Below are 26,973 nucleotides of genomic sequence, written 5' to 3' on the forward strand. Positions count from 1 at the left end.
CAGTAACTGTGTGTCCATCACGGCCAGAGTAACATTAGCGTCTCCTGGAAGAGTTAGTGCCCTCTGGGAGGGACGCCTGCACCCAGTGCCTCATAAAGCACACAGATGCAGGGTTAATTGACTGTTCAGCACTTCTATTTCCAATCTCATGTACTGAAATGGCAGAAGTGCAACCCCCCCCCCCCCCCGAACTCCTTTGTCTCAGTTGAGCTTCATCTCCTCCCTCACATTTCCAGCAGAACATGATCCGCATCATCCCTCTCTCCGTTTAAAATCCCTGCAAGATCAGGTGCAAGGTGAAGTGCAGCAGCAGCAGCAGCAGGAGGAGGAGGAGGAGGAGGAGGAGGAGGAGGAGGAGGAGGAGGAGGAGGAGAGGAAGAGTTTTTAAAGGGTGTTTAGGAGAAGCAGAGGGCTGGGTGACGCCGCAGCCTTGGAGGGAACGTTTATTATGTGGAGCAAGGTTAGGGTGAAGGGGCCGCGCTCACCAAGTTGTCCAACTCTGGATCTTCGCTGAAGAAGGGTTTGTTTTCCCGCTCCTGCTGGTGCACGAAGTTTTCGATGTCCACGTCGAAGCTGGCCGACGTGATGCATTCGGAGCCCTGCGTGGCCTGCTCACATTTTTCGAACAACAACGCCAGGAGGGGGAACAGCGGGTGTCTGAGGAGAGACAGGGACACGAGCGCGCGTCACTTATAGATGCGTGTTTGGTGTTGGCAGGAGTTCCTTTCTAATGACTGTTCGGGCCAAATAAATAAATAAATAACGAAATGCCGGTGCGTCACGTAGGTGCATGAGAGATTGCTCAACATGAAGTTTTTAGAGAAACTATTTTATATGTGGAGGAACAAACAGCAAAAATGCCACACTGCAGTTTTTACCCTTCTGGAGGTGATCTAGCGTATATCATATTTAATACCTCATACTGTATAAACACAGCACCAACCTCGACTCCTCCAGAACGTCTGTCTGAGCCTGGACAGACGGACGGTCTTTTTCTCCTCAGCTTGAAGTATCTGACTGGTGTAACAGCCATGCAGCTAGTGGGCAACGCCTGCTTGCTGTCAGAAGAGCATCTACTTCAAAGACTTTTCATTAATTCTTTGAAGACATGTCTCCACGTAGTGCTCAAAAGTATCTACTATAATGCAGATGACTCCTCCATGTAGTCTGGAAAGTATCATTAATATACATTTATGTACCTGACTCTTCCCAGCAATTTTCAAAGCCTCTTTAATGGAGCCACTCTTACTTCTTGCCAAGCGCCCTTTGATGGTGCGTCTTGAATGTAGACATTCAGCCTGACACCTGATTTATCTCTTTTGAAAAACCAAAGCGGAGCATCTAAGACACCAATAACACCAAGGCTAGGAAGGAAGGGGCGTATACGGGGAGGTGGAATAGCTTTATAACACCGATAGAAAAGGATTTCGATGTGATTGTGCCAGATTGATCCACCGATAGAACAAAAAGAGGCTGAGGAAGAGACCCTCACGTCCGTGTTTTGAGGTATGGAAGATGCTTTAGCTTCAGTGGGGATGCTCCTCTGCTGTACCGTCGCTGTTTTGGGGGAATAAACGTTTCGGACTGGATTCTTCGGAACTCCTGCACTCATTTGGACCCTTATCACTTCTATTTATTTCCATTCATTTCAGAAACCATTTAAAGGGGTTTGACTGGTTCCTCTGTACACAACTGTGTAGCCTACAAGCAGGGGTCAATATACATATATTATATATCCCACCATACGATTTAATGTCCATTCTTTAATATCAAGGCTTCGCTTGACTGCTATTAGAATGGCCAAAATGGAGAAATGCCCAAGAGAAGAAGTGAAAACATAATAGAACCATCTCTCCTAATGGTTCCTCCTCTCTTTTATAGTGTGGCAGTTTCGTGACGTTTCCCTAAAGGAAGCGGAGCAGCGAGGTTCGACCGGAGACGAAAGAAGACGTCGGCGAGGATCAGACACGGTCCAGTGGCAGCCCAGGTCGTCATAGCGACACCTAAATTGTTCCCATCTGCCTTTTCTAGAGGATGTTACTCACATCGGATCCTGCTGAGATGCTGTGGTCCAGACTGCACTGCAGAGTTTACTGCAGAGGATTGAACATGAATTCAATCGAACTACCGAAACACAAAATATATTGAGGAATTACAGAAACGACTGTTATTCCTTTATTTCGGGTCTGAGATTATATGGTTATATGGATATATTCCAACATCTAAAGGCTGTATATGATATAAAAGGGGGGGAAATGGCCTAAATCTCTAAATCACTGGTAGAATTAAAGACCTAAAATGATGAAAACATATGTTATTTGAGTAAATTAGGCAACCGAGATATACAAAAACCTCCACTCTGTTGATCATTTAGACCAGAGATTAATAGACAAATCGATTGTTCGGCAGGAAAGGAAGATGACAGTCTTGGAAGGTGACTTCAGGAACGTCTGCACTCCTTTATTTGATGACGAGGCTTTAGGTGAGAGGCTGAGGGCAGCTATTAGCGTACTGGAGGTTGTTTCCTTTCCCTGCGTGTGCTCCCAGGCCAGTAGGAAGTCAGAGCCACCAAGGTATGGCTGCTAGAGGGTCCCGCTAATATTTGCTTGATATTAATTTAAAAAAAACAACAAAAAAATGAAAGCCAGTTCCAGCCCTGATATTGATGTTATGTATCTTGTCTAGTTACTGGTAATTGTTTATGGATGGTGGACTGGAGGTGATGGTGTATGTGGGGAGCTGGGCTGTGGCCCTGCCCATGCTCTAACCCCTGCCTCTCATTTGCAGCCTTTAATAGTCGTCTATATTATACTCTAATCTGCCTGATCCCAATTTAATGGCGCTCCCTCAGCCAGACGTGGTCGGAATACTAAACAGGAGGGGATGTCTGCCTGTGGTGGGCTGGAGAAGGCTCTGGGTGGGGGTGAAGGCGGGGCAGACACTTTCACCACTGCAGCTGCAGCAACGCGTCACAACTTCTGCGCTCACACATCCTGGTGTTTCTGCCCTCTGGATTTCCCGTTATTCCTCGCTCTGCAGCGCAGTCCGTGCGATATCCGTGCAGCTTTGGAAGCGACGTTCCCAGACTAAACCCAACCTAAATGAAGAATTGCTCCACAATAATAAGGAAGGTTCCCACTCGTGTTCTTGGTGTCTGGTTGAGGGACCTCAGAGAATCTATTTCCTGTTTCCCAAATTCTGTGTCTGGTACTATACCTGGGTAAATTGGAAAAACCTGCTCGCTATGGTGACGGGATTCAAAACAAACATAGTCATTATCTCCTCTTGTTCCACATTTTAAAGGCCACATATTAAGTTATGAGTCATTTTTAAAGATAACCTAAGACTAAACGACACTCTCGGACTTGTTTTGACAACATTGGGGTTCAAAAACTTTCAGCAAGAGTTAAAAATAATCACCGTTGTCCTGCTTTATTATTTTCTATGACGGATCTTTATGGGTGCATTTTTAAAAATAAGGCTTAAATTCTGCTTTATTTATTTGCGATAATTAGAAATGGGCATAAAACAGGGTGCTTGAAACCTTGTGTGCCATCTCTTCTAATTGCCGTCTTAATGTAAATGCTGTCCGAACTCCTCCCAGCTAGCAAGTGAGCTGCTTCATAACTCGGCTCGTTCCACTGCCACTCTTAAAGAGCGCCTTGTTTATTAATTAAACACTAATATAATAAGCTGCAATAACTAGGTGCTAAATAACTGTTGCATGAAAATAATAAAATAATTCTCAATGTATTTGCTGAGAACTTTATCTCCATCAGAACAGACTCGTGACACCCAACCTGCTCGTTACTCTCTGTTCCTTTCTAATTAACCGCAAGCACTTCTTCTCCTCAAGTTCCGTGTAAGCACAGAAAATAGACGACGACTTGAGAATCTGTAGGAGCTGTGATGGAGCCCGGGCAGATCCGGGGTCTCCGGCATGAAACCATGGTGACCATGTGCCATTGGGCACAGTTTGACTTCGGTCACTTGCGGTGAAGTAGAAACAACCTCCGTTTGCTTTCCACGACCTTTACACAGGACGTCAGCATTACCGTAGATGAGCTGTGAAAATGCATCTTTATGTGTCTGTTTGTGTGTGTGTGTGGTCATAATGTGTGTTTTCCAGTCCTCCAGCACCTCCTGATGCCAAACGGAGCACCCCTCCCCAAGCATCCGCGCTGGCTGCCGGCTTCTATCTGCAGTGCGACGGACTGGAGATTGCTGCCTGGGGGATCATTATAGGGGCCATAAAAGAGCGATTTACAGGACGACCAGTGAGTGGAGTCAGCACAGTTGCCTCCCCCCCCGCAGGACTGCACCGTGCTGGGTCACCAATGAGGAGCCCAAAACAGAGAGTCCAGCAGGGGACAAGATGACTTAAACATGAGGGTGAACCGGAGGAAGGAATAATTGATGTCAGATCAAAGCGAAATCGGTTTTATCCACAATAATAATACAATACGGAATATATATTTACGTAGTTGTGTGCGTGTACATACATGAATACGTGCCTAGATGTATGCACATGCCTATATATTCTGCAGTCACTGATGGAACGAGCCTTTCACAGCGTTGTGTCAGACCCCCATTGACATACAGATAAATATATGGAGCAAGTGAAAGAAAGATGGCGGTTTCTCTGTGTCTCTGATAAGAGTCCCCACTGCTCCGCAGCCTAATCAGGCCCCATGCCCCCCCCCCCCCCCCCCCCACATTAGGAGCTGGTCTATGGTGGGGTCCTGCTGTTTGTGCTCCCAACATGGCCCCAGTTTCCCCAGGCCTGCACGGGCAGCTAGGTTGGTGTGTGTTTGTTCCTACACAGGCTACACAGTGAGGTCCAAAACACACATTTAACCTGAAAATCCTCAAAGGTGAAAGCACAAGGAGGATGTCTGCATAATGAGTGAACCTGTTAAAATAATCAAGGTTATTTTTTAAACCATTAAACACTTCAGTCAGTACCAATACAGATGCTGCATATGGAGATGTTAAGAGTCAATTTCCAGAAAGCATCTTATTTCTTTCTAGTTTGCTGCTGGTCATTCCAGGGAAGATAACAAGAAGACTTACTCCGCTGCTCAAGTAAAAAAAATAAATAAATAAATCCTTCTTTTTCATCCAACTCAAGCAGCGAGGAAACTCATAAAAGCAGCTATCTGAGAGAAACAGCCAATAAAAGTACTTGAGCTTTGACACAGTTTCCTGCATGTGGCAGTAGCTGAGCACCAACACATGCTGACCCGCTAAATGGAGGAGCCGCGGCCTGTTTTTTAGCTCAGCGGTGCTGGAGAAGCAGCACGGTGGTCTACAGAGCGCCACGGCGTCACAGAGGCTATCAGACCTTATGGGGCCATACATAAGCAGACCCCCACGGAAGCCAGCACGGGCTCATTGGACTTATCCAATCAAAGATCCTCCTCCTGAGGCATTTGACACGAGAAATCTTCTTATTTTTGTCCCTTATGCGGCGTCTAACTGGCGGCCAAGCAGAGGTGCACTGCGGGGGGGGGGGGGTGGGGAGGAGCAATGTGCACCACACAGATCAACAAAGCTAAAAACTGCTCTGTTGTTGTTATTAATTTGCCCTGGAATTTCAGAAAAACCCCTAACCTAGAGCGAACTCATCTTATCAGTTTCCTTTTTCTCCTCTAACATAAAAAGAAGTCAGTATTTTGAAACTTAAGCATCTTGTAACCATGTTTGTGACGCAAATATGCCAGAACCAGTCATTTAACCCCGGTCAGATGATACTTGTCCGCTATAAAAAGATCATGAAACATGTCGGTGTGTTTATGTCGCTGTACACTAGAAAGCTCATTAAAACCGGTATGAAAGGGCAAACATCCCAAAATGACAAGAAGCAGTAATTGGCTTTGTTTGCTGAGAATGCAGCCACTTTTGTTTTGTTCCCAATTTACTCGGATACAAGGTTTTTGACACTGAAAATAGATTCTCTGAAGGCCCCAGATGTCCCTAGACACCAAAAATAGGCTTTTTTAAAAAATGTACTCCATCTAAACAAGCTCCTGTATGAGGAACTGAAGAAGGAAAGAGCAGGAACTGCTCACACAGACTTAAAACAGAACTTAAACTGACCTTGAAACAGAGTTTTGGCCTCATTGAAGATATGACACCTACAGTACTGCAAAGAGAAACGTCTTTCAATTATAGACACGTTTCCATCAGCAGCAGCCAGCACCTGAAAACAAAAGCCTACCAGCCTTTTAATAAGATGCAGAGTATCCAGAAGGATCTTTATGGTAAATGCCACAACTCATTAAGCTAATTACTCTATCACACATTTACTCCGCTGCTAACAGCGGAGCGAGAGAGGAAGCCACATCTCCTCATAAAGTCCTGCCAATTAGTGAAAAGAAACATTAAAGCTCACAGAGACTTCCTCTGCAAAATAATTAAAGAGAAACAGCAGAGATGTTGATTATCTGCACTTTTTTTGTGTTTCAAAGTCTGGCAGAGGAGACCTCTATTCACACAGAGGCACCATTTGTGTCTTTTTGTATAAATTGACTCGGTGTCGGAGACGTAACTCATGAAGGCAAAGTAAATTGCATTTATAACTAGGCAACAAGGCGTGTTTAGTCATTAGCTGCTTGCACAGACAAAAAAGACAAATCTAAAAATATGAATGCGCCGCGAACGCGCTCGCAAACCGGGCTGAACCCTCAGTTGTGCTGCTGCCTCTGACACAGAGCATCACAACAGTTTAACTGGCTTTCATGCAGTTACGGGCTAAATTCTCCTCTTCCGGGCCTCCAATTCATCCGATTCTATCCATGTTCTCTACACGCTCGTGTTGAGCCGTGTGGAGACGCTGATAATGTTCATCCGAGCCGACTGACGATGCATCAGTGAGGAAAACCAGGCTGTGGTGGATGTTCTATTCAGCAATTTGTAACCTTTTTGAATTCAAGCCATGTCAAATCTTATTACTCGCTGCTGTAGCTCAATGTGATGTAATACAATAAACAGTGTAATTTGGTATAGTGTTGTAGATTTTAAACATGTCAGATGTGTTTATCTAAGAGCCAGTTTTTAATCCCCCAGTGTGAGTTGGTCTTTAAGAGGGTTGGAAATTTCAATCAAAATTGCACGAGGACATTGTTGAGTTTTTAGATTCCTTGTTTCGGAAATGTTTTAACGTTTCCCTTTCACGCAATTTTCTTATTTTTAACAATCAAAAAAACGCTTTCTGCGCTGGCAACGCTGCAACTGCCTCTTTGTGTTTGTGACTCTATCAAACTTCACGCCGGCAACTCGAGCTGAAGGACAGAAATAGTCTGGATCGAGATGACGAACAGCTCCCATTGCTCTCTTCACACAAGAACGCTAATATTACCAGATGACCCAAGGTCACATTTATTGGGATTTTCATGGGGCTTCGTTCCTACTGCCCTGGCTCCATTTGTGAAATTCAAAATGTGCAGAATATCACGCAGACATAGTGAAGACTCACCACAATTGCTCACATTCTCACTATTTCCCCAATAATAACGGTGGCTCAAGTCCTTTAGGTACAAACACCTATAAATTTACAGTATTTTACACCTATTTAGAAATGAAATCCTCAATACTGTGTTAGCATTTGGCAGATCTCACCTCCCAAAAGAGGCTTTGTTAAAATACTGGGTACCAGCTTTCTGTTTGTGGAAGAGTTGCATTTTAAACTTTGACCATCACACACAACACTGCTCCGACCAGATGTTGCCCCCCCGTCTTACGCACCAACACAACTCTGGCCCCAAGAATGGAACCCACATCAAATGTACATCATATGGCAGCAGATCAAGCCTATCAAGCTTCTTTTCTGTGGTTTAGGCAAGAAATTGCGGGGAGGGGGGAGAAACACGCGTTTAAAAACAAGAAGATTTTGAGTGGGAATATTCCCCCTGCACCGGCAGCAACGGCGGCGGCACCCGGAGCTGCTGCAAACATGGCTGAGCACATCAAAGGCAGCACGCTATCTCCGAGGAGCTGCTCGGGACTTTACAGCGGCGCGCCTCCGGCCCGAGCGCGGGGGCAGATGGCTGCGGCGGATACCCGGGGGCAGGATCGGAGGAGCCGTGACAGAAGGCCCGGCTCGGGCTGCGGAGTCATCACTACAAGGTGGTGGAGGGGGGGTTCTGCACTTAGCAGCGGAGGGCAGATCATGTCTCACTCCGCCCGACAAATCTGGCTACACCGGGAGATCATCCCGCTCGATTAAAAATGTCTGTATCCTGAATAATTTACTTCATAAATAGATAATACAGGCTCATTATCAAGGTGCATCAATATTCTAGTGATTGACTGAGGGAGGAGAGAACCTATTTTATATATATATATATTTATACACATGTACACGGTTTGGAAAGCAGGATTTTGGGTTCCCTCCATCAGTATTCCCCCTTCTTCTCCGCACTAATAAGGTTCTGCCTTGCGGCGTTGCTACTCTGTCGTTAAAAAATCCAGAACAAACGTCTCAAGTCGAGCTGCAAACATCCTAAAATATGTGCTGCCAAAAAGAAGACAAACATCAGCTACATTTCACAGTGACTCAGGATTTTACTGTAAAGAACAACAGTTTCAAAATAGATCATGAAATGGAATGTCTCACCCTGAAGATCTTACCTTTGAAAATTACTGTCGGCATGAAAGAGAAATAAATTACATTTTACACAGTAAGTCGGGAACCGTTAACCAATTTTTGACACACTTTTTTAAACCTTTTTAAAAATGTGTTACTTTTGTCCCTGTAACTCCCTCAAAACATTATATAAAACTATAGAAAAAAAGATTTTAAGTGCATTTGAAAGGGAGGGGGGGGTCTGTGGGGAATCAAAACACCCAAATTGTAAAAACAAAACCGTGTAGTGGGTCTTTCATTGAGCCAAAACACTCGACAAAGTGGTTTAGATGCAGCAGAATTAACTGTGGTCGATGCTGTTTAACGCCTGCAAGTGTGAAAAACTGGGTGACGGTTGCGGATTGTGTCGCGCAAAACGAATGCACACAGCCAACAAAGGACCGACCTGTAAACGGCCCTCTTGTCCGACTCAAGCTGGGCCTGGGGGTCAAGCGTCACACTGACAGAGGTATTTCCTGATGCAGAGGCTGCTGGGATGTGAACCTGTGGGGTCTTGGTGTTCTGCTGCGTGGTGCCTGTCATCTGTCAACACAGAAAGTGATCAGAAAACAAGATTTAACCTCCTTTATCGCTGTCTCTTTTCCTTTCGACTGTCCGCGCAATGGTTAGCGTGTTAGACCTGAGCAGCGCAGGCTGAAAAGTAGAAGAATGAAGCTGGATCCATGGTTTCTGCTGAGGTGAGCCTCATTTTAACCCACTTTTTGAACGTCATTGACATCCATCCGTCAGAGCTCCTGATGGGTCACGAGCTTCGTGGCGAAGCTGTTGGGCGCCAACAAAGGAGACGCGATACGTTTGCTAACTGATCCAGACAGTTTCATTTCATATCGTTATATCCTCGTATTATATCTCTGTCTGATAAATATTCAGGCGCTAATTAGCAGCTAAACGTTTGTTGGAGCCATCAAAGAATTGTCTGTTGAAAGGATTTCTGGAGGAGAGTTCTCCCCTCACACTCCGCTGTGTACTTCATCCTGCAGCCCGCTCTACTTCCTCTATTTTCCTCTGAGGAAATGAGCCTAACAACCCCCCACTGCCCCCCACTTTTATTTATTTATTTATTTATTTTCGTCGGGCTAGGATGGAGGAAGCTTCAAGTCTTAATCCCAGCACCAAATGGGAAATAAATTAGCTTCTTCACACTTAACTAGCTCTCATTTGCATTTGCCGAGCGTGCAGGCTGCAGCTCTCCCCTGGCACTAATCCTCTGGGCGTAGGCAGACCGAGGCGTTGTGGTCAAAGAGGACCGTGTGGGGTCGGAGAAACCTGCTCAAACCCCTCTGCTAGAGTTTGTCTGCGGAGCTGGACTAAACCTAAGAGCTGCTGCAATCATGTGCTGTTAATTACTCAACCAGCACCTTATTCCACCTCTCGGTCTCTATACTCTGAAACGTACAGACTGCGTCTGTCATGTCTTCCTTACGTCACACTCACTACAGTCGGTGTTAACGTGCTTTTATATGGTCGAGAGGTTAAATCGTGATTAACCTTTTTAATAATGGCGTCTCACACAAGAAGAGGATAAACAGAACTACAGCAATGGAGAGACAAGATTGCAGTATTTGTGTATTATTTAAGGTTTATACACTGATCCTGCAGCATTGTAGCAGGGAAATAAAAACCAAAAAATATTTTTTTAGACAACACATTTATCCGGAGGTTCGTTGATATCATTATCACCAACACAAGGGGGCGCTTTGTGAAAATGAAACGTCTCCTATTGTGTTGTGTTAGATTTTCTTTTTTTCCCCGCGTAATTTTCTGAAATAATCGATTAGTATTCATGGAAATGTGCACTGTTTGATGCCCTTATTCGTGGGACCTTAAAATCCCTGCAGCACTGTTAACATTAATGTTAATTAATTCAATAAATCACTGCGGCATTCAAATGGAGTAATACAGAATTATGTTTGGCTCACATTTCTGATTTAACACTGTATTTTTTACAGTGAATATTTTACGTTGCTTTATATTGTATTTAAAGCGTGATCTGATTGATGAGTGACTGACAAAGACACACAAATAATTGTTTTAAATTGTGAAATGAGGAAAAGTCTACAGTGCACAGAGAATTCTTTTATTTCTTTTTATTTTATTTTTTTATTATTTGGCTTTGAATGTATATTTGCATAAATGAAAGTGGGAAATCTGAGCTTGTTGATTTTGGACTGGTGCATGTTTAAATATACACAAGACACTTTCCCCCTTGAGCCCAAACAAACATGTAGGAAGAGCGCAGGCACATCTGTAAATGTGTGCAGGAGCCGGTGTTAACATGTACTGACCCCTCTGACCTGTTGGCTCTCCTGGTACGATGGAGGAGGAACGCTCTGGGTGGCCATCATCGTCACTGCAGGTGCTGGGGACACATGTTGCATCATGGGGCAGCGTCACATTCAGACTATAAATAGAGAGAAAACGGATCCTGAGTTGAAAACCAGGGATGCAGCTACACACCGATGCTGCGAATGAATCATTCTCTCCCAAAGTCCAGCTGATTATAAAGCAGCGCACTTTACACACCTCTCGCTGTTAACTTCTGCAGCGCTGTTACTGAGCCAATCAAAAGGGCTAATTAGGGCTCTTGTTGGTAGGCTAATTGCTATTGGCCGAGACCCCACAGGGCTGGGGGCCGTACCCAGTGGAACACCGCTGTATCCATCAACCCCCACCACCAATGATGGGGCTAATTGGTGCAACGCACACAGACACACACCGACCCCCCACCATCCACCAATATAGGCAGGCACAACAGGAGTTCCATCCTGAAGCGACACATAACCTACAGGACGTGCACGCGCTGCAGCAAAACGTCTTCCAATGAACAATTTCACATAAAGCAGGAGAGGGGAAGTTTTCTATTTGTTCCGCTGCTCTGAAATGAACATTTAATAGAGACTAAAATCAGCCCACCTCATTGTAAATCACGAAAAACAAAACCCAACAACACAGCGTACAAAAAGGGCTGCGCACAGAAAACAGCAAAAGCATAAAAACTTAAAATACTGAATAATAAAAGACAACAAAGACAATAAAAGGCAACATCTCAAACAGGGTTAAATGCCATCGACGCACTAGTTAGACCAGTTTATACAGTGGAATTTGGATACACTATGAATGTGTGTGTGTGTGTGTTGTTTGTGCCCCATCTCCATCAGTGTCTTTGTGTACTGATTGCATTTTCTGGTTTCTGTTCCAGCCGGTATCAGCTGAAAGGCATCTTCTCCGTTATCAGTCTTCATTTTAATTGCAAATGCAGCGAGCGTGTTAGTGATTAAATGGAAAATTGCACATTAATTGATGAGAATGAAGATAAAGCAATTCCAATTACTGCACAGGATTCCAGGCAGCCTCTCAAGTTTCGTCATCCCTCGAAGGAGCGAGCCACCAAACACCAAATCTGAGCAGTCGGCTCAGAAACACACACACACACACACACACACACACACACACACACACACACACACACACACACACACACAGAGCCGCTGAAGCATGAATGTACATACAAGAACAAACACCAACCAACAACCATCTAATTTCAGCATTAAAATAAAGAAGTTGCAGATTATAAGTGGCCACAAGCTGCATGGTTAAACAACACTGTCAGTTTGTTGTAGGGATAAATGGCGTGTTTGTTCCTCCACAAATGTTTCAGAATAATTACAGAGTTCCACAAGCACATCAATGGAAAAGTGCCTGTAATGGCAATTCAGAAGGTGGCAAAACGTGGGGAGTAAACAAAGTAGGCCTTAAATTTAACGACAAACATTGAAGTCTTTATTTTATTTGAATGGCAGGCAGACGATGGCCTCCACCATCAAGCTCCCAGCTATTCCAAGCACAAACAGCCATAAATGGACGTTTAGCTGCAGCCTCCTGAAATGACAGTCCATATCTGGTCACCTGTGATGAGCTGCCTCTGGCCTCCACTCCATCTGTGTCCAAGGATTTTTCCCTTCGCCGCTGTCGGAAGGTGAATTCACTGCAGCAAACGTGTGGACCAAATAAAAGGGAGGCAGAATTCACGACCCATCGTGATATCTGAGTCTCTTTTAAAAAAATAAATTAAAAAAAAGCTCGTCCACCAGTCCACCACAATACTGAGGTTGGGGCTTATATACCAACACCGCCTCTAGATTTCTCATTCTCAATGTTTAAATTCTGGATCAAAGCAGATGGAGGTGAACCATCTAGTGTGTATGGCTGATTTTTGAGCGAGCCATTCAGCAGAAGTTATCAGAACGCTCGAGATCCTCATTCCCTTTCAACCAAAGTGCAGATAAACTGCGTTGATATTTGCAGATTTGTTTTATTCATTTGGAATTGATCAGCCAACAGGAGCTTCTTCTTCTTCAGGCTAATTCAATCCCCAACTAACTAGTCAAAGCCTCCAGACGGCCGGGGTTCTGCCTTCATTATGAACAAAACAAATGGATGAAATCATTTGACGAGGAGGGTGTGAGGTTCTGGAAAATAACCCCATCCCCATGACACCAATTTCTCAAAAACAACAATGCTGATGTTTCTCCAGCTTAACGAGTGATCGTCTGGATCTGCATTTAGCACCCTGAAGCTTCTCTATAAATATCCTGCGCATATTCATGAAAAGGGCCGACGTGGCCCAGTTTTGCAGTGCAGTCAGGTCCACTCTCGGAAACCATGGCGGATTGTTTTAACTGCTCCTACACCTGATCTGTTCATTTGGGGAGGGGCGTCTCCTCTCTGAGGATGGAAGGAGCCACCATTTGCACAACATGGCCTCAAAATCTCATTTAATCTTGCCGGTCTGGGCCTGTTGCTTAACAGGCTGACCTGCAAATGCAATGAATAACAATTGGAAGTGGTCGTGTCACCTTGGTCAGACCGCGCGCATCTTGATGCCATGCAAAAGAGCAAGATGAATAAATAAATCAAGTGTTTTTGAATATGAGCAGGATCTAATCACGGCCTTATTGTCAAGCCTGATTTACAATGCAAACACCAGGAGGCGAGGCCTTGATGCTGTTCGGTAAAACGCTGGAGGGAAGGACTGAATGGTAATAAGTATGGAGGAGCGAGGGGCTGGCTGTGTACACATTTGTGGTTGGACCAAACACAGACAGTGGAAAACACACAGATCAGAGTCAAACACCCCCCCCCACACACACACACACACACACACATAAGGGAATCAGTCTGTATGCAAACACAGGCATGGATGCAGCAACATTAAACACAGATAGCAAACTTATACCGGCCTCATCAGATCACACCACACAGCCGCAGGCAAGGAGAGTCTTAGCAGAGGTCTTGAGGGTATGACCCCCCCCTTCAGGCTAAAGCCAGGACCTGGTCCAACTCCCAGACCAGCTCATTAACCTGGGCAGCAGCCCAGCCTTTCCATTCAGACCAGCATCATTTATTCATCCACACATGTTGATTCAACGGAAACGAAGCGACACAAACGAGGCTGGAAGCTCGCCGAGGTGGACGGGACTCGACTCCAGCTGGACATTGTTAGCTGACGGTACCACCTAGGTGGAAAGAGGCTCAGCAATGTCGGCACCAGCTCAGCATAGTACTAAAAGCAGCAGTCGCACCAATCACTATGAGTAGCCCAATATTATTACCGTATTTTATAAGGCGCACCTAAAACACTGAGATTTTCTCAAAAATCGACGGTGCGCCTTGTGTGTGGAGTTCCAAAATCTGCTGTGCGCCTTTGGTGGGTGCACGGTAAATGCTCAGCCAATCGATTAGCGGCACACCTACGCGTAAGGATCCCCTAAAATAGTGCCGGTCAAGCGAGACGCGTATGAGGCTTACTTTAAACTGCAGGCCATCGAATATGCGGCTGAAAATGACAATCGAGCAATCCTGGTGTTTTCGCTTTATGAGGAGGCGGCATCTCTCCATACGCGCAAGGACAACTGTTGCTCAGCGGCTGCCGGATTACCAGGAGAGGGTGGCCATCTTCCCTAACCCTAACCAGGAGAGGGTGGCCATCTTCCCTAACCCTAACCAGGAGAGGGCGGCCATCTTCCCTAACCCTAACCAGGAGAGGGCGGCCATCTTCCCTAACCCTAACCAGGAGAGGGTGGCCATCTTCCCTAACCCTAACCAGGAGAGGGCGGCCATCTTCCCTAACCCTAACCAGGAGAGGGTGGCCATCTTCCGCACCTACTGCCGCGACAAGATAACCGCGCCCAGCCACATCACCTCTGACTTTTAACATCCCTTTGACCCACAAAGTGGAGAAAAAGGGACCAGCACGGTGGCGATACGCACAACGAGGCACGAGAAGTCGTCGTTCACCGTGGTTCTCGGCTGCCACGGAAACGGACAGAGCGCTGGATGACGGAAGGCGAACACTCCTTCACAAAGACTATGAGGCAGCGGCGGGCAAGTTATGCCACCATATGCGGGTGGATTGTAGACGCATGGGCTATGATACCGTCTTCATGTATTGTAAGAGCTTTCACAAAACGCTGAACCGGAACCGGTCGGTGAGTCCGATTCAGATGATTAAGAAAAGGAATTCGGGATGTTGGACATTGAAATAGCGCAGCTGTTTAATTCAGATACTGAAGATGAAAACTTTGATGGTTTTTTGGCGGAAGAATGAATATTTTGTTCAATAAATGTGTCAAAACTCACTGTTTTACTTCCGTTGTAATTTTTATTGTATGTTTCAGCATGCGCCTAATAATACGGTGCGCCTTATGGTCGTGAAAATATGGTAAATGAGCACTAGTGGTGGCTGCTGGCAGCAGGAAGGAAGTCACTTTAGACGTTTGTTGTGTTTTGCACGTTTACGCCAATTTTAGCAAAATTCCCCAAGCAAAGACAATTCACAACACAGTTTGAGTTTACAACGCTACTCGTACCTTTACGAATGTATTACAGTAGCTAAATATGAAAGAAAACATCCAGGTATCAAAATAAAAGCATCCAGAATAAGTTGTGACATGACTGATTTGTCTGTCCGAGAGGGAGAACAGAGGAGCATCACTTCGATGACCCGAACCCGGTCCTGCCTGACATGCTTCTACTTTCTCGAGAGAAACTTTGGTGTGTTCTTCCTCCTTCACTTTTTTTTTTTCCCAAAGACATTCATGCCTGGATTCGGATCTCTAACCTTTCCGGTTTATTCCCTCCCTTTCACACACTGAACTTCTTAATGAACGTCCTTCACATATTCAAATATGCCCCCAGCCGTAATGAAGACGTGAGGATTTCCCTCGGGTACCGAGATTCATGCCTTGCTGCGCTGACAATGGCGACAGTGCCTCCATCTGACTGCCATTCTTCTCTTTGTATTTATGCAAATGTTTGTTTGGATATTACAGATTCCAGTGTGATTGTGTCGCTTCCTGCTTTTAAAAAAAAAATCTGATTAAAGTCAAGTAAAACAGAGAGTGATAGAACTACAGAACATTTTTGTAACTCCCGGCGGACCGGCGGTTTGCATGCAAATAACCATATTAGCATAGCTAAAAGCTTTTATTGTCATTAGGTGAGGTGTGTTTTCTGAAGAAGGAAAACATACAAGATAAAAATGAAATACGTTCAGGCAGCAGTAAATGATTGTCCTGTCTTTAATTATCTGCAAAAAGATTCACTACCTGTGTTTTAAAGCGGACTAAATAAAACGAAGTGAAGCAATTAAGGTCCTATTCCCATTAGCATGCAGGCTTCTTTAATTAAAATGCAAAAGTTCCAATTTTTATTATTTTAATGGGATTAACTTCAAGCACTCTGCTAAACTTAGTGTACTGCGACTAAACAACAGGAAAACACTGCGATATTAATCGTGCGTGCGAAACCGTGGAACGATTATTATTCCAACATTTCTTCCCTCATTGATTAAATGTTTTACAGACAATACAAAGTATGGCGATGACAATTAAACTGATGTCGACTTGATTTATTTACATTAATATAATGGCACATTATATGAACATCACAAGCTGTGTTTAGCTATTTATTTTTTTTAATATGCAGTGTTTTATAGAGATTTTTTTTTTTTTTACCGAAATGAGAATAAAATTACAGAGTAAGAAGAAAAATTATCATTTTAGAGGCAGTTCATGTATCATCAAGCACCTCCTGCAGTCGATGTGATGTAATACATCCTGAAAAGTGATTTAAACTACCAAAATGAAATCAGTTATAGGAGAATAACTAAAAAACAATAACTAGCAAGACCTTTAATTCACTATAAAGTGTTAAAAGCTTTGAGGGGGGTTGGAACCCCGTATAGCCACATCAGTGACTGCAACCCGACAAGCCTACATACATAAAAATACACATGGAAAACATGGCGCGTGCCGACTAAATGGTTGCCGGGGACGCTTCGGTGAACTTATTTTTGTTTCAGCTCTGTTGCAGAGAAATTTACACAAACTGGTGCTGCATCATTTCCTAAAGCAAACACACAAACACACACACACACACACACACACGCACACACACACTCTTGGGGAGGACGATAGGTGGCTTTGGAGGAGGATGCCAACGTTGAGCTCTCCTCCGCCAACGAAAATAGCACCGCAACGGCGCCTGCATGGTGTAAATGGCTCAGAAAACCACAGACGACATTAAAATATCCTGTATTTTTCACGTTGACCTGGAATTCAATGAACAGACTAAAACTGCTTATGACCATGACCTCATTACCAGCAGCAAATTCTTATATGTATTCTGTCTAATCTGATATATATTCTGTTTTAAGAAAACATCAGTGATGTTTCTGATGAGCACATCGTCAAATCAGCAAAAATATGCTTTTGAGTAAACAGGAATTCTAATTCTAATTCTTATTTAAATAGCACTTAACTGATGTCCCTGTTTTAATGAACGTTTTGAAATATCTCTTCAGAAGGCTGATGAAAACACCAAGCAATAAATAAACAAAACCGATTTATGCTCACTTGAGGTCACTCTGCAATTAGGAGTAAACAAGAAACTGCGAGATGGAAACAGTTACTGAAGAGGTTCTGGTGTTGCCAGCGCCGGAGCCCTTATGGTGGCTGCATGGGGCCAATGCTGGTCTGGACTGGAGTGGAGAAGCACCGGCTCGGCTCTAATTAACCTCTTCCTGATTCCTCTACGCTCCAGTTCTGAAAGGACTAGTTTAGAATCCTGTATTTGCTCTTTAACGAGTATTTAGGATTGGATGGATGTTGGCAGCAACCTTTAGTTTCACGCTCTCATCAGCTCAGTAAAGAAGATTTCATCTGCACCTTCAGCCTGTACAGCTTCTTTGATTTTACACCAGATTAGATTCATTGGCTTCCTGAAGTAAAATCATAAATCAGCTGATTACAATAGAACAGCATCGCCATTCTGCCAAGCTGATAACATTAAATGGAGTTAAGATACTGATATATAAGTTCAGATTGTTTTACTCGTTTTAGTCATATTTGATCTTCTGATTTGACCTCTTTCAAGAAATAAATAAGGATATTGTACCACTGAAGATGATGTTTTCTAGCATTTTATAACATATTGTCATTGTTATTTCCTCATTCGTGTAATTTGTTCTTCAGTGTTTATAGTGCGAATAAACACAGCGATTTATTTGCAAAGAATAACGTGATATTGAATCAGATTTCCACCATTGTTCTAGTGTGGTTCCAGGTTCAAAAGAAAGGTTCGTGCCTCAGATAACCCATCTCATTTTTCACAACTGTCAGATTGAAAATGGTCGTTAGTCTAAATGAAGCTACCGATACAAAATGAAACCCTAACCAGCACATTTAAACTGCAGTTTTTTGCTGATGCTTCTTCCATGATCGGACAGGATTCACTGTAAGTGTCAAACATGTACCTGCTAAAATGTTCAGAGAGAGAGACACAGACAGAGAGAGAGAGAGAGAGAGACATAGACAGAGAGAGAGAGAGAGACAGAGAGAGAGAGAGCAGAAATGTAGGTCCAGTCTGCAGGGAGTCTTGTTCAGACTTTACATACTGTGCATGAGAGGCTTTACATAGCTGCTGATTTCCTAAAGGTCCATGCTGATATTTCTCCCTTCATTGATTTTGATTATGTTTAGCCTGTTAGCACGAGGTTCCCACATCCCTGCATAGCCTAGCTTACAGTCAAACAATCTACTGCCTTTCAGAAGAAAAATATTTTCTTGATTAGTGGGAGATTATGAATTCTACGTATAGGAAAAGAGTGCAAAGACAATAAAAGAGGGTTTCCAGGTTTTGGAATCCTTGCCTGGAGTTTGTGAAGTCCAAATGCATCATTTTAGACAAGTACTTCTTCATTAAATGGATCCAGAAAATCTAAAATGAGGAACTTTATCGGAAAGTGTAGACCACATAATGACGGCCAGCGGCTCTGTGTGCTGCTCTTGGCAGGTCAGTCGCTGTTTGTCTTATAGCACGAGACGTAAAGTGAGATATCTAATGGAACCGTCAGAGGATCCAAACAAACCTATATTAGATTTTCCCCTGAAATACCATGGGAGGAAGCATGGAGGAGGAGGAGGAGGAAGATGGGGATGTGGAATGCAGAGGTATGGAGACACAATGAGAGTGAAACGGAGGGTGGGTGGGGGCACAGCTGCAAATAAAACCAAAAGAAAGGCCTGCGAGGAGAGAGGAAAGAGGCACCGAGAGAGAAGAAGTTAGCGCAGAAGAACACGTCAACTTCACATAAGCAGGAGAAGAAAAGCGTCAGATTATTATGTCTGAGATTCTGGAAATCTGATTTTCCTGCATATAATCTTTTCTTTGGGGATGTTTTATCCAAAATACAGTGTCCAGTCAATGGAAGTTCACCTTATTTCCTTGTACACGGATGAAACTCAGGAGGGGAACCTGAAAACAGATCTGCTGTGAAGACTAATTATCAGTGCAGGTGCATCAACAACAGCCCCGAGGAGTGCTGGACAGACCAGAACTGGAGTCTGGGAGCCAGATCAAGGTCTGCTTAGAGCTACTTAAAGCCTTACATTTCCCCTCTCTGTCTCCCCTCTTTCACTGTCGGTGGAGGGGACATCTGGAGCGCATTAAGGCACTAAGGACATTGGATCTCCCCAGAGCGCCTGGCTGGATGGGTGGCCCACTGTGGACCCCTTTCAGCAGCAGAGCACAGCCCCACCTGATTAATGGCGGGAACCTCACACGAACACTTCGCACACATTCGCACACATTCACTCAAATCCCAAAGGCTTCGCGGAGTACAGTGTGAGAACCGAGACGCTGCTGCTAGCGGAAATCCGCATGGACACCGGTTCTATTGACTGACCGATCAATTATTAAGAGTCGACAAGATTGACTTTAGGCTCCGCACATTCAGAAAGCACTTCATTAGAAATTAGGGATACCCTCAGAAACACCTTATTAGAGTTAACATCTGAGGTTTGAAGCAGCACAACCACATGTAAACAACTATAAATACCAAATATCTGTTATTAACCTGACTGATGCTTTCACTGTGAAGTATCTGCAATGATCAATATTAATAATTCAATAGTATGTTAATTATCTATATTAATAATTGGCTTGAGAAAATTCAACTGGACTTCCTTCTCTTCATTTGCTCTAATTTAAATGTGAATCTCAGACTTATGCAGTAAGAATGATGCTGGTTCAGTTTAAAGGAGGAAGAATAGAGGATTTAGCTTACAAATCAATGACGCTACTTTCTTATAACTCAAATCAAAGACCATTTCCCCCGTCAAACTTGTTCTGTTGCATTAAAACACATTAGACTTTCTAGAGAGGCGCCAAAACAAAAACTTTTTCAAAGCAAGATGCTTCACAGAAACCTTTCGCTGTGCCTGATTTGTCATTTCGAGAAAATTGCAGCGTCGGCCAAAATTTGCAATTCACAAGGCGCACGTTAATCCATATTTCACATTTGGATGTACGCTGGACGGAGAGAAAATAGGAAAGAAAAGGAAGATAGGTAACGGCATGGCGGGAGATGAGGGGCGGGAGGGGAGGGGTGATGGCAGAAGCTGTGGGAGTGGAGGAAAAGCAAGAGAATGGGAAGAAACGGGCGCTATTTAGAGTAAATGGCATCCAAAAACCTTCTCCAATTATCTTTGCCTGCCATGCCAGTGAGACTGACTTAATTAAAATGACTTGAGAGGGAGGGGAGAGGGGAAGGAAGTGCGAGTGATTGAGGGGGCAGGCGGGCGACGTATCTGCAGCGAAACACAAAGCTGAAGCAGCGCGCAGGCTGTCCACCACTCTGCCTTTTCAATTCCAGACTTCAAAGGAGAATAAAGAAGTCATAATAAAAAAAGCGAGGGGGCTCTCACCATCCACAGCCGTGTAATTGTGCTATTTAAATCCGACATTTTCATCATTGTTGGAATATTCTTGGAGGGAGGTTTCTAAAATGGATAATAAAATACTTTTTGTTGTTGTTCTATCGCGTCTGGCTCCCCCCTCCTTCAATAATCCTCCTGCCTTTTTTTCTGAGAAAAACCTTTGACAGTGACCTTTTTCACATGAGGTCTGTTTCTATGGAGACGACGCCCGGCGCCGCCGTGTTTGTTGTTTTCCTGTCATCGGCTTTCCAAATCTGGTCCACTTGTGATCCACATCGTACCTTGAGTTTTTTTCTTTTATTCCACATTTCTGCACTTGCAAGATTGTGGGAAACATCTTTATTATTTTAATAGTGACACTTTTTACTATTGTCGTAAATTTCATAAATTCCCTTTAATATCAAAGTTGCTGTAACAGTTCATAGAACATTTTAAATCCCAGAAGGACGAAGACACAAGAAGCATTACTTTAAATATCAATATTTCTGCTAAACCTTCTCTCAATAAAGTCTTAAAGTGAGTTTTAAAGTCTTAAAGTTTACCATAAAAACGTCCATCTCGGATTTCTAGTTATTGGCAAACACGTTATAGCATTAGAGGTTATTGACAACAATGAATCCTGGTTATAATCCCAAGATTTTCACTACATTTTTGACTCTTTTTGTTACTCGTGATGTCGATGAGACAAGTTTTGACAGCTCAAACAAGTCGCTAAAGCTCTGAGAAGGTGCCGCGGTGCTAATCTATTTTTTGCTAACTGTAAAAACACAGAGGGAAAAAGGCCAAAAGGCAGAAAATAAGGAGAATATTTCAGTTCGGTGGAGTAGAAAAAGTGATGAGGATGTTAAATATACCTACGCTAAAACAAAAGCACATTTAAAAGAACAAAAAAAAAAGCTGACAAATGCAGAATGCAGTTGGAATCCTCTCAGATCCCCTTTTTTGCATTTTGGACGAGAAGTTGGTGAAAACTAACCTGGGTGTTTTTGTCTGCATTGACCCCTTTCATGATTCCGCAGGGCTGCTTTTCCATTTATTTGCATATTCTTATTTTACATGTGTGACTTTGTTCGACCATTAGTAGGCTGAGCTTGTGTTAATGAATTGCACACATTTACAGCTGCAGAGCCAGAACTCCATTAAAATTAAATCCACACACACACACACACACACACACACACACACACACACACACTCTCACAGTTTCGCCAGCCAATGAAACATAAAAACTCATGTCACTGCCAGCACTTGTTCCTGTGCTTTTGTCGTGCAGCTCATTGTTTCATTGTAACACAAACCCCAGAGTTTCTCACTACACACTCAACTCAAACCGAGGTTAGTTCATCAAATGCGCTTCCGCAGATGGTCGGTGGGCGCTAAACTTTGAAGTTTAGGAGTGAGAAAGTACTGTAAAGAATCATCTTTGTTCATTTATATTAGGTAAGGACAAGGACATAAAAACAAAGTTTCAAATGCAATTGATTAAAACGCGTTGCGCAGCCGCGATTTCTGCAACAGAAGGAGACGTTTTGAACGTATAAACTCAGTGTTCCCTTTTGATACAATGATATAACGGAATCATAATCAAAGCTTCAGAAAAGATCTCGGTTTTAATGAGAGGCCACAGACTGAAATACAAGGATTAATGGTGTTTCCACATCACAATCTGGGGTATTTGACATCACTCATCGTCACACGCCATAAATCTTTCAACTCAGGACTCCAATTCTCTTATTATTATGAAAGACAAGGACAGATATTCTATTTCTACTGTATCTTGAGCAACAGTGGTCCTACATCTGACTTGCATTCATGATGGTCTCCTTCAAGTGGTAAGTTAAAAATTTCCAACATCAAAAAGTAATTTCAGAACTCCCAGTTTGGACCTGGCGATTGGGTATTGTCTCATCTTTGGAGTTCGTGCACAACGGCTGGATCTTCCCTCGCTCCCACATAGAATTGCAAAGATCTCACAGTGTAGAGTTTTAAACAATGGCCATCTGAGGTGGAGGATGAACATTTATCAGGAACTAAATGGCAACAATGAGTGCAGCGCGGAGGTCTGCGCTCCGCTGGCAGAGAGAACACATGCTGTGAAACTTCCTCCTAAACTTCGGAGACTTTAACTGAGATGACGCACAGGTGAAGCTCAACTTGAGTCCAGACAGTTGGGCTTCGAGTGTGATGCTAACTATTTTGTAAACTGTGTTGCTCGGACCCAACGGTGCTGTTTTAGCTGCCTCTGCTGTCACCGCAGCACTTTAAAGACACACAACTGTGGAGTTTTGCAGCAAGAATTGATAGTAACTTGTGCTCATACTGAGCAACCTTTTTAGGGGTCATGTGATCATGATCATTTCCTCATTTCCTTCATGCAAAAGCACTTATAGTTGAGCACAGGTCAGCAAGTGTTTTTGCTGCCAATGAGAGATAGAAAGAGAGAGTGCTTCTGTGCATGTGAGTGAGGGAGAGCAAGTGTGTGTGCACACACACGCATGCGTGTTGATGTTTGCATGACGACCACTATTGTTTTGATGGGTCCAAAGCCAAGTATCTTGACACATGTACTTTCCTTCTCCCATTCCCCCATTCCTCCCCTGTTCTCCCAACTTTTCCACCCCCCCATCCACACACACACACACACCACCCCCACCCCTTCAGCTCTCTTCTTCTTTCTCTTTTGTGCCATTGCTATTCTTAAGCTAGTGTCTCGCTAATCTCTCCTATCTCCATTTTGTTCTTCAAACGAGGGGAACAAAAGGGGGGACGCTCTTTTGTGTAACACCTCCTCGTGGAGGAAAAGTGTTAATTGGTTAGTTTTGTTGTGAATGTGGTAGTTTTGCCATTATGGGTGTGTTCTGCTGTAACTGGAACATAAATTATCTGAGAGGAGTCAAAGCCAAGTCAGACGCAAACGTGAGGATCGACTCCGTAGTCTTAACCTTCAGCGCACTCACACACACACACACTCACACACTCACAACACCGCTGTCTCCGTTCCAGTTGCCAGGGAGACCGCCATACCAGGGCTCTGACCCAGGAGGTTTGGGACTGTTTTTCAACCCCCCACCCTCGCACTGGAAAGCAGGAGCGATGGCAGCTGTAGGACAGCTGTTCTTACCAGGCTTGAGCCTTAAACCACAGCCATCATCCCACCATCAGAGCAGCCCGGACGACATTCTAGGGACAAAAACAGCCTGCAGCCCAAATGATTAGACACATCTGCCCGAGCGAGTGGATTCCTCACAGCTGTCTGTGGGAAACTGCAGGACAAAGATTCCACACAGGCCTGCGCAAAACCAGAGTTTACAGCTTGTTTTTTTTCCCCAGCCTGTCTCATTTCTGCTGCCTAACTTTAGCTTTTGGTTTGATCAGCAGCTACACAGCAGCACACTTACCCCACTGTAGACAGAGACCCAATAGGAACCGCGGAGAAAGTGAAATATGAAATTAAGAAAGCAAATAAGGTAGTTGTTGGCGTGTGGGCTCACTTTGCTGACAGTCACACATTGTGCTGTGTTACATCGTCTGGAGATGCATAATTGCATTACATGCTGATTCACTGCACACCAGTGACCACATGCTAGAAGAACAGCCGCAGGCAATTTTCATGTCTGGTGACTTAACACCTTTAAGTTGCTCTGTGGTCTCACTAGCTCCATCGCGCATGTTTCCATCTACGGGTGAAGATAGGTTCCCACAGACCTCCCGTGGAGAGGCGAGAATGCCGTTGCTTCTTTCGGATCAGCTATTGTCTGAGCTGTCGGGTTCCCCGTGTTGTTTTGTTTAAACATGCGCTATTGCCGGTCTGGATTTCTACCTTCACCTTCAATAACGTGGGAACACTTCTACATTACGTCTGTCTTGATTTTTTACGTTTGCTAATAGATTATTCGGAGATGTGCGGCAAATGTTGCCGTCCAACATGCGTGGCGCTAGCATGGGTTTATGAGTTTTGCACTTGCCTCATGTACTAGTTGTCAGTACTATAGCTTATTCTTGGCTTACTGGAACACCATCACTGCCCGGCTAGTACATGTGATTCAATAAACATGAGTTCAGTCCATTATCACAGTTCACAAGAGTGAGCCATTCTTTATTTGCACACCATGAAGGGACCCTGAACACAACCCTGTGGAGTGCCCAAACAACAGTTCAGTTGTTTAACGGTCCGGGGAAGTATTTCCAGTCATCTGCTTCAGATGTGTCACCGGAACATTCTCAAATACATAACGAATGTAGAGTTTGGTTGGAAATGAAACTGAAACAGATTCTACACATTTTATCTAAAGCTGTTGAACTATCAGCTTCATACTGGCTAATAAATCCATCCGGACACGGATGAAGCTCTGGCTGTTTGCCTCCTATAGAGGAAGTCGTGAGTAATGGTTGTGGTAACAATCATATAACCACTTAAGCCTACTGATTCTATAATGCTGGCCTCTCATAGATGAACACGTTGGTTTATAAGGCGTGTAATAGAATTTGGCCGTTCCTTCATCAGCAAGAGCCAAAAGGGCCACAGAGCTGGAACCAATGTCAGACAAACCATGTCGGCTTTAAGATGGCGCGGCAAATGAAAAGTTGGAAGCAACTGATCCTGGAAGAGCAGAGCACACAACAGAATTCCACAGAGCAATGTCACTCCAGAAGTGCAGGAGGATCAGGGCTTAATTATGTCTGCAAAGGTTTCTCTGAAGGTTTAAGCTGATTTTGGAAGAGGAAAAGTGACACATAGATGACAAAACAACAGATTTATGCTTTGGCTTTGGATGATCTTGTGCAGATTTACCTGATGCTGTACTGTGGTTGCACTAAGGCAGTTACCGGTACATTAAAAACAAAGAAATCAAACCTATTCGTGTTTCTGCAGTCATGTGACAAAAGACATAATTTTGTGGTCAGTAATTCAATTACACTGTAAAAAAAAAAAGCTGGTAATAATATATATTTAAAATTACAGTAACTAAAAATTAAAATTATTACATTATGAAAGATGTTTTTCCTGGACCCTTGCTTGAAAAATAATAGTGAATATTGAGAGAAATGGGAGACGCACGCTTGTTTGTACCCTTCACTTTGTAAAATGTGGAAGGAACAAAACTGTATTGAATATGCAGTTGAAATATACCTTCTGCCATGACTACAAAAGTCCCATCTTTTACCATTCAAGAGAGTAAGAACCATAAACAGCCCGTTTTCATATACAGCCGGGCAGCCAGAGCGTGCATTTTATTAGCAAGTCTATTTCTCCACTGTGAACATTTCACTTTGTCTTGCTGCATAATTAGCTTTTGGTGTTTTAGAGGGAGACTAACCTTTCTTTTTGTCATCAGAGTGCAGGAGAAGGAGCAGGCTAAGTTAGAATAGTTGTGATTTGGCTCTCCCCCTCCATCTGTTTTGTTTTCCTTCCATCTCCCGCTTTTTGATGAGCTGGGTCTTCAGTCCTCCTTATAAAATCCCATTAGCTCTTAATGAAGTCGGGCTCCGAGCCTCTCGGCCTCACCTCATTTAGCACGATTGTCTGGCGGCCATTAGCATGGAGGCAATTACAGCCACACGACAAGAGTAATTGGAAATGCCGACAGGGACCCTGAGAAATGGTAATAAATAAATCTAAAAAAAATATATTCGAGCTAATAAGCTTCCATTCAGATGGCGTGGAGGGAGCCGCATGTGTCTAAGTTAAATCAACATAATTACAATTAGGGTTGGTAGGGTAAAAGCCAGGGCAAAAAGAAAAATGGATATTGATGGATTGGAGAATGTGTGGGTATCGAGGTAAAGTTGTGGAAGGAAATATAGGATTACACTGCTGCTAAAATGGGAAGCTAATTGTGATCCCAAACTCACGGAACACTCAGCCGAGCCAATCTATCAGATAGTTTACCTTCTAGTTTTCTTTGTCTCTCAAATATCCAAGCCGGACTCCGGAACACAGCCTGGAAGTGTTTTAGCTTCAGCTTTTCAAGTGGCAATTTAAAGTTGATTACCTTTCCAAATTTCTAAAACCCAGATGATTAATATTCAATTCCAGATGTCACAAGT

At 43.7% G+C, this 26,973-nt stretch overlaps 1 protein-coding gene across 1 annotated transcript in view; it reads right to left on the reverse strand.

The window, feature by feature from the left end:
• LOC130537718 (uncharacterized) overlaps positions 1-26,973 on the reverse strand; it is a 48,378-nt gene that overhangs the window by 13,812 nt on the left and 7,593 nt on the right. The window contains exons 3-5 of the mRNA XM_057054724.1: positions 9,033-9,169; positions 8,632-8,643; positions 486-657 (exon numbers count right to left, since the gene is read on the reverse strand). Of these exons, the coding sequence (XP_056910704.1) occupies positions 486-657; positions 8,632-8,643; positions 9,033-9,169 (321 nt within the window). The remainder of the gene's footprint in view (positions 1-485; positions 658-8,631; positions 8,644-9,032; positions 9,170-26,973) is intronic.

This window comes from Takifugu flavidus, chromosome 14 (genome assembly GCF_003711565.1).
Source record: "Takifugu flavidus isolate HTHZ2018 chromosome 14, ASM371156v2, whole genome shotgun sequence".
NCBI classification, from domain to species: domain Eukaryota; kingdom Metazoa; phylum Chordata; class Actinopteri; order Tetraodontiformes; family Tetraodontidae; genus Takifugu; species Takifugu flavidus.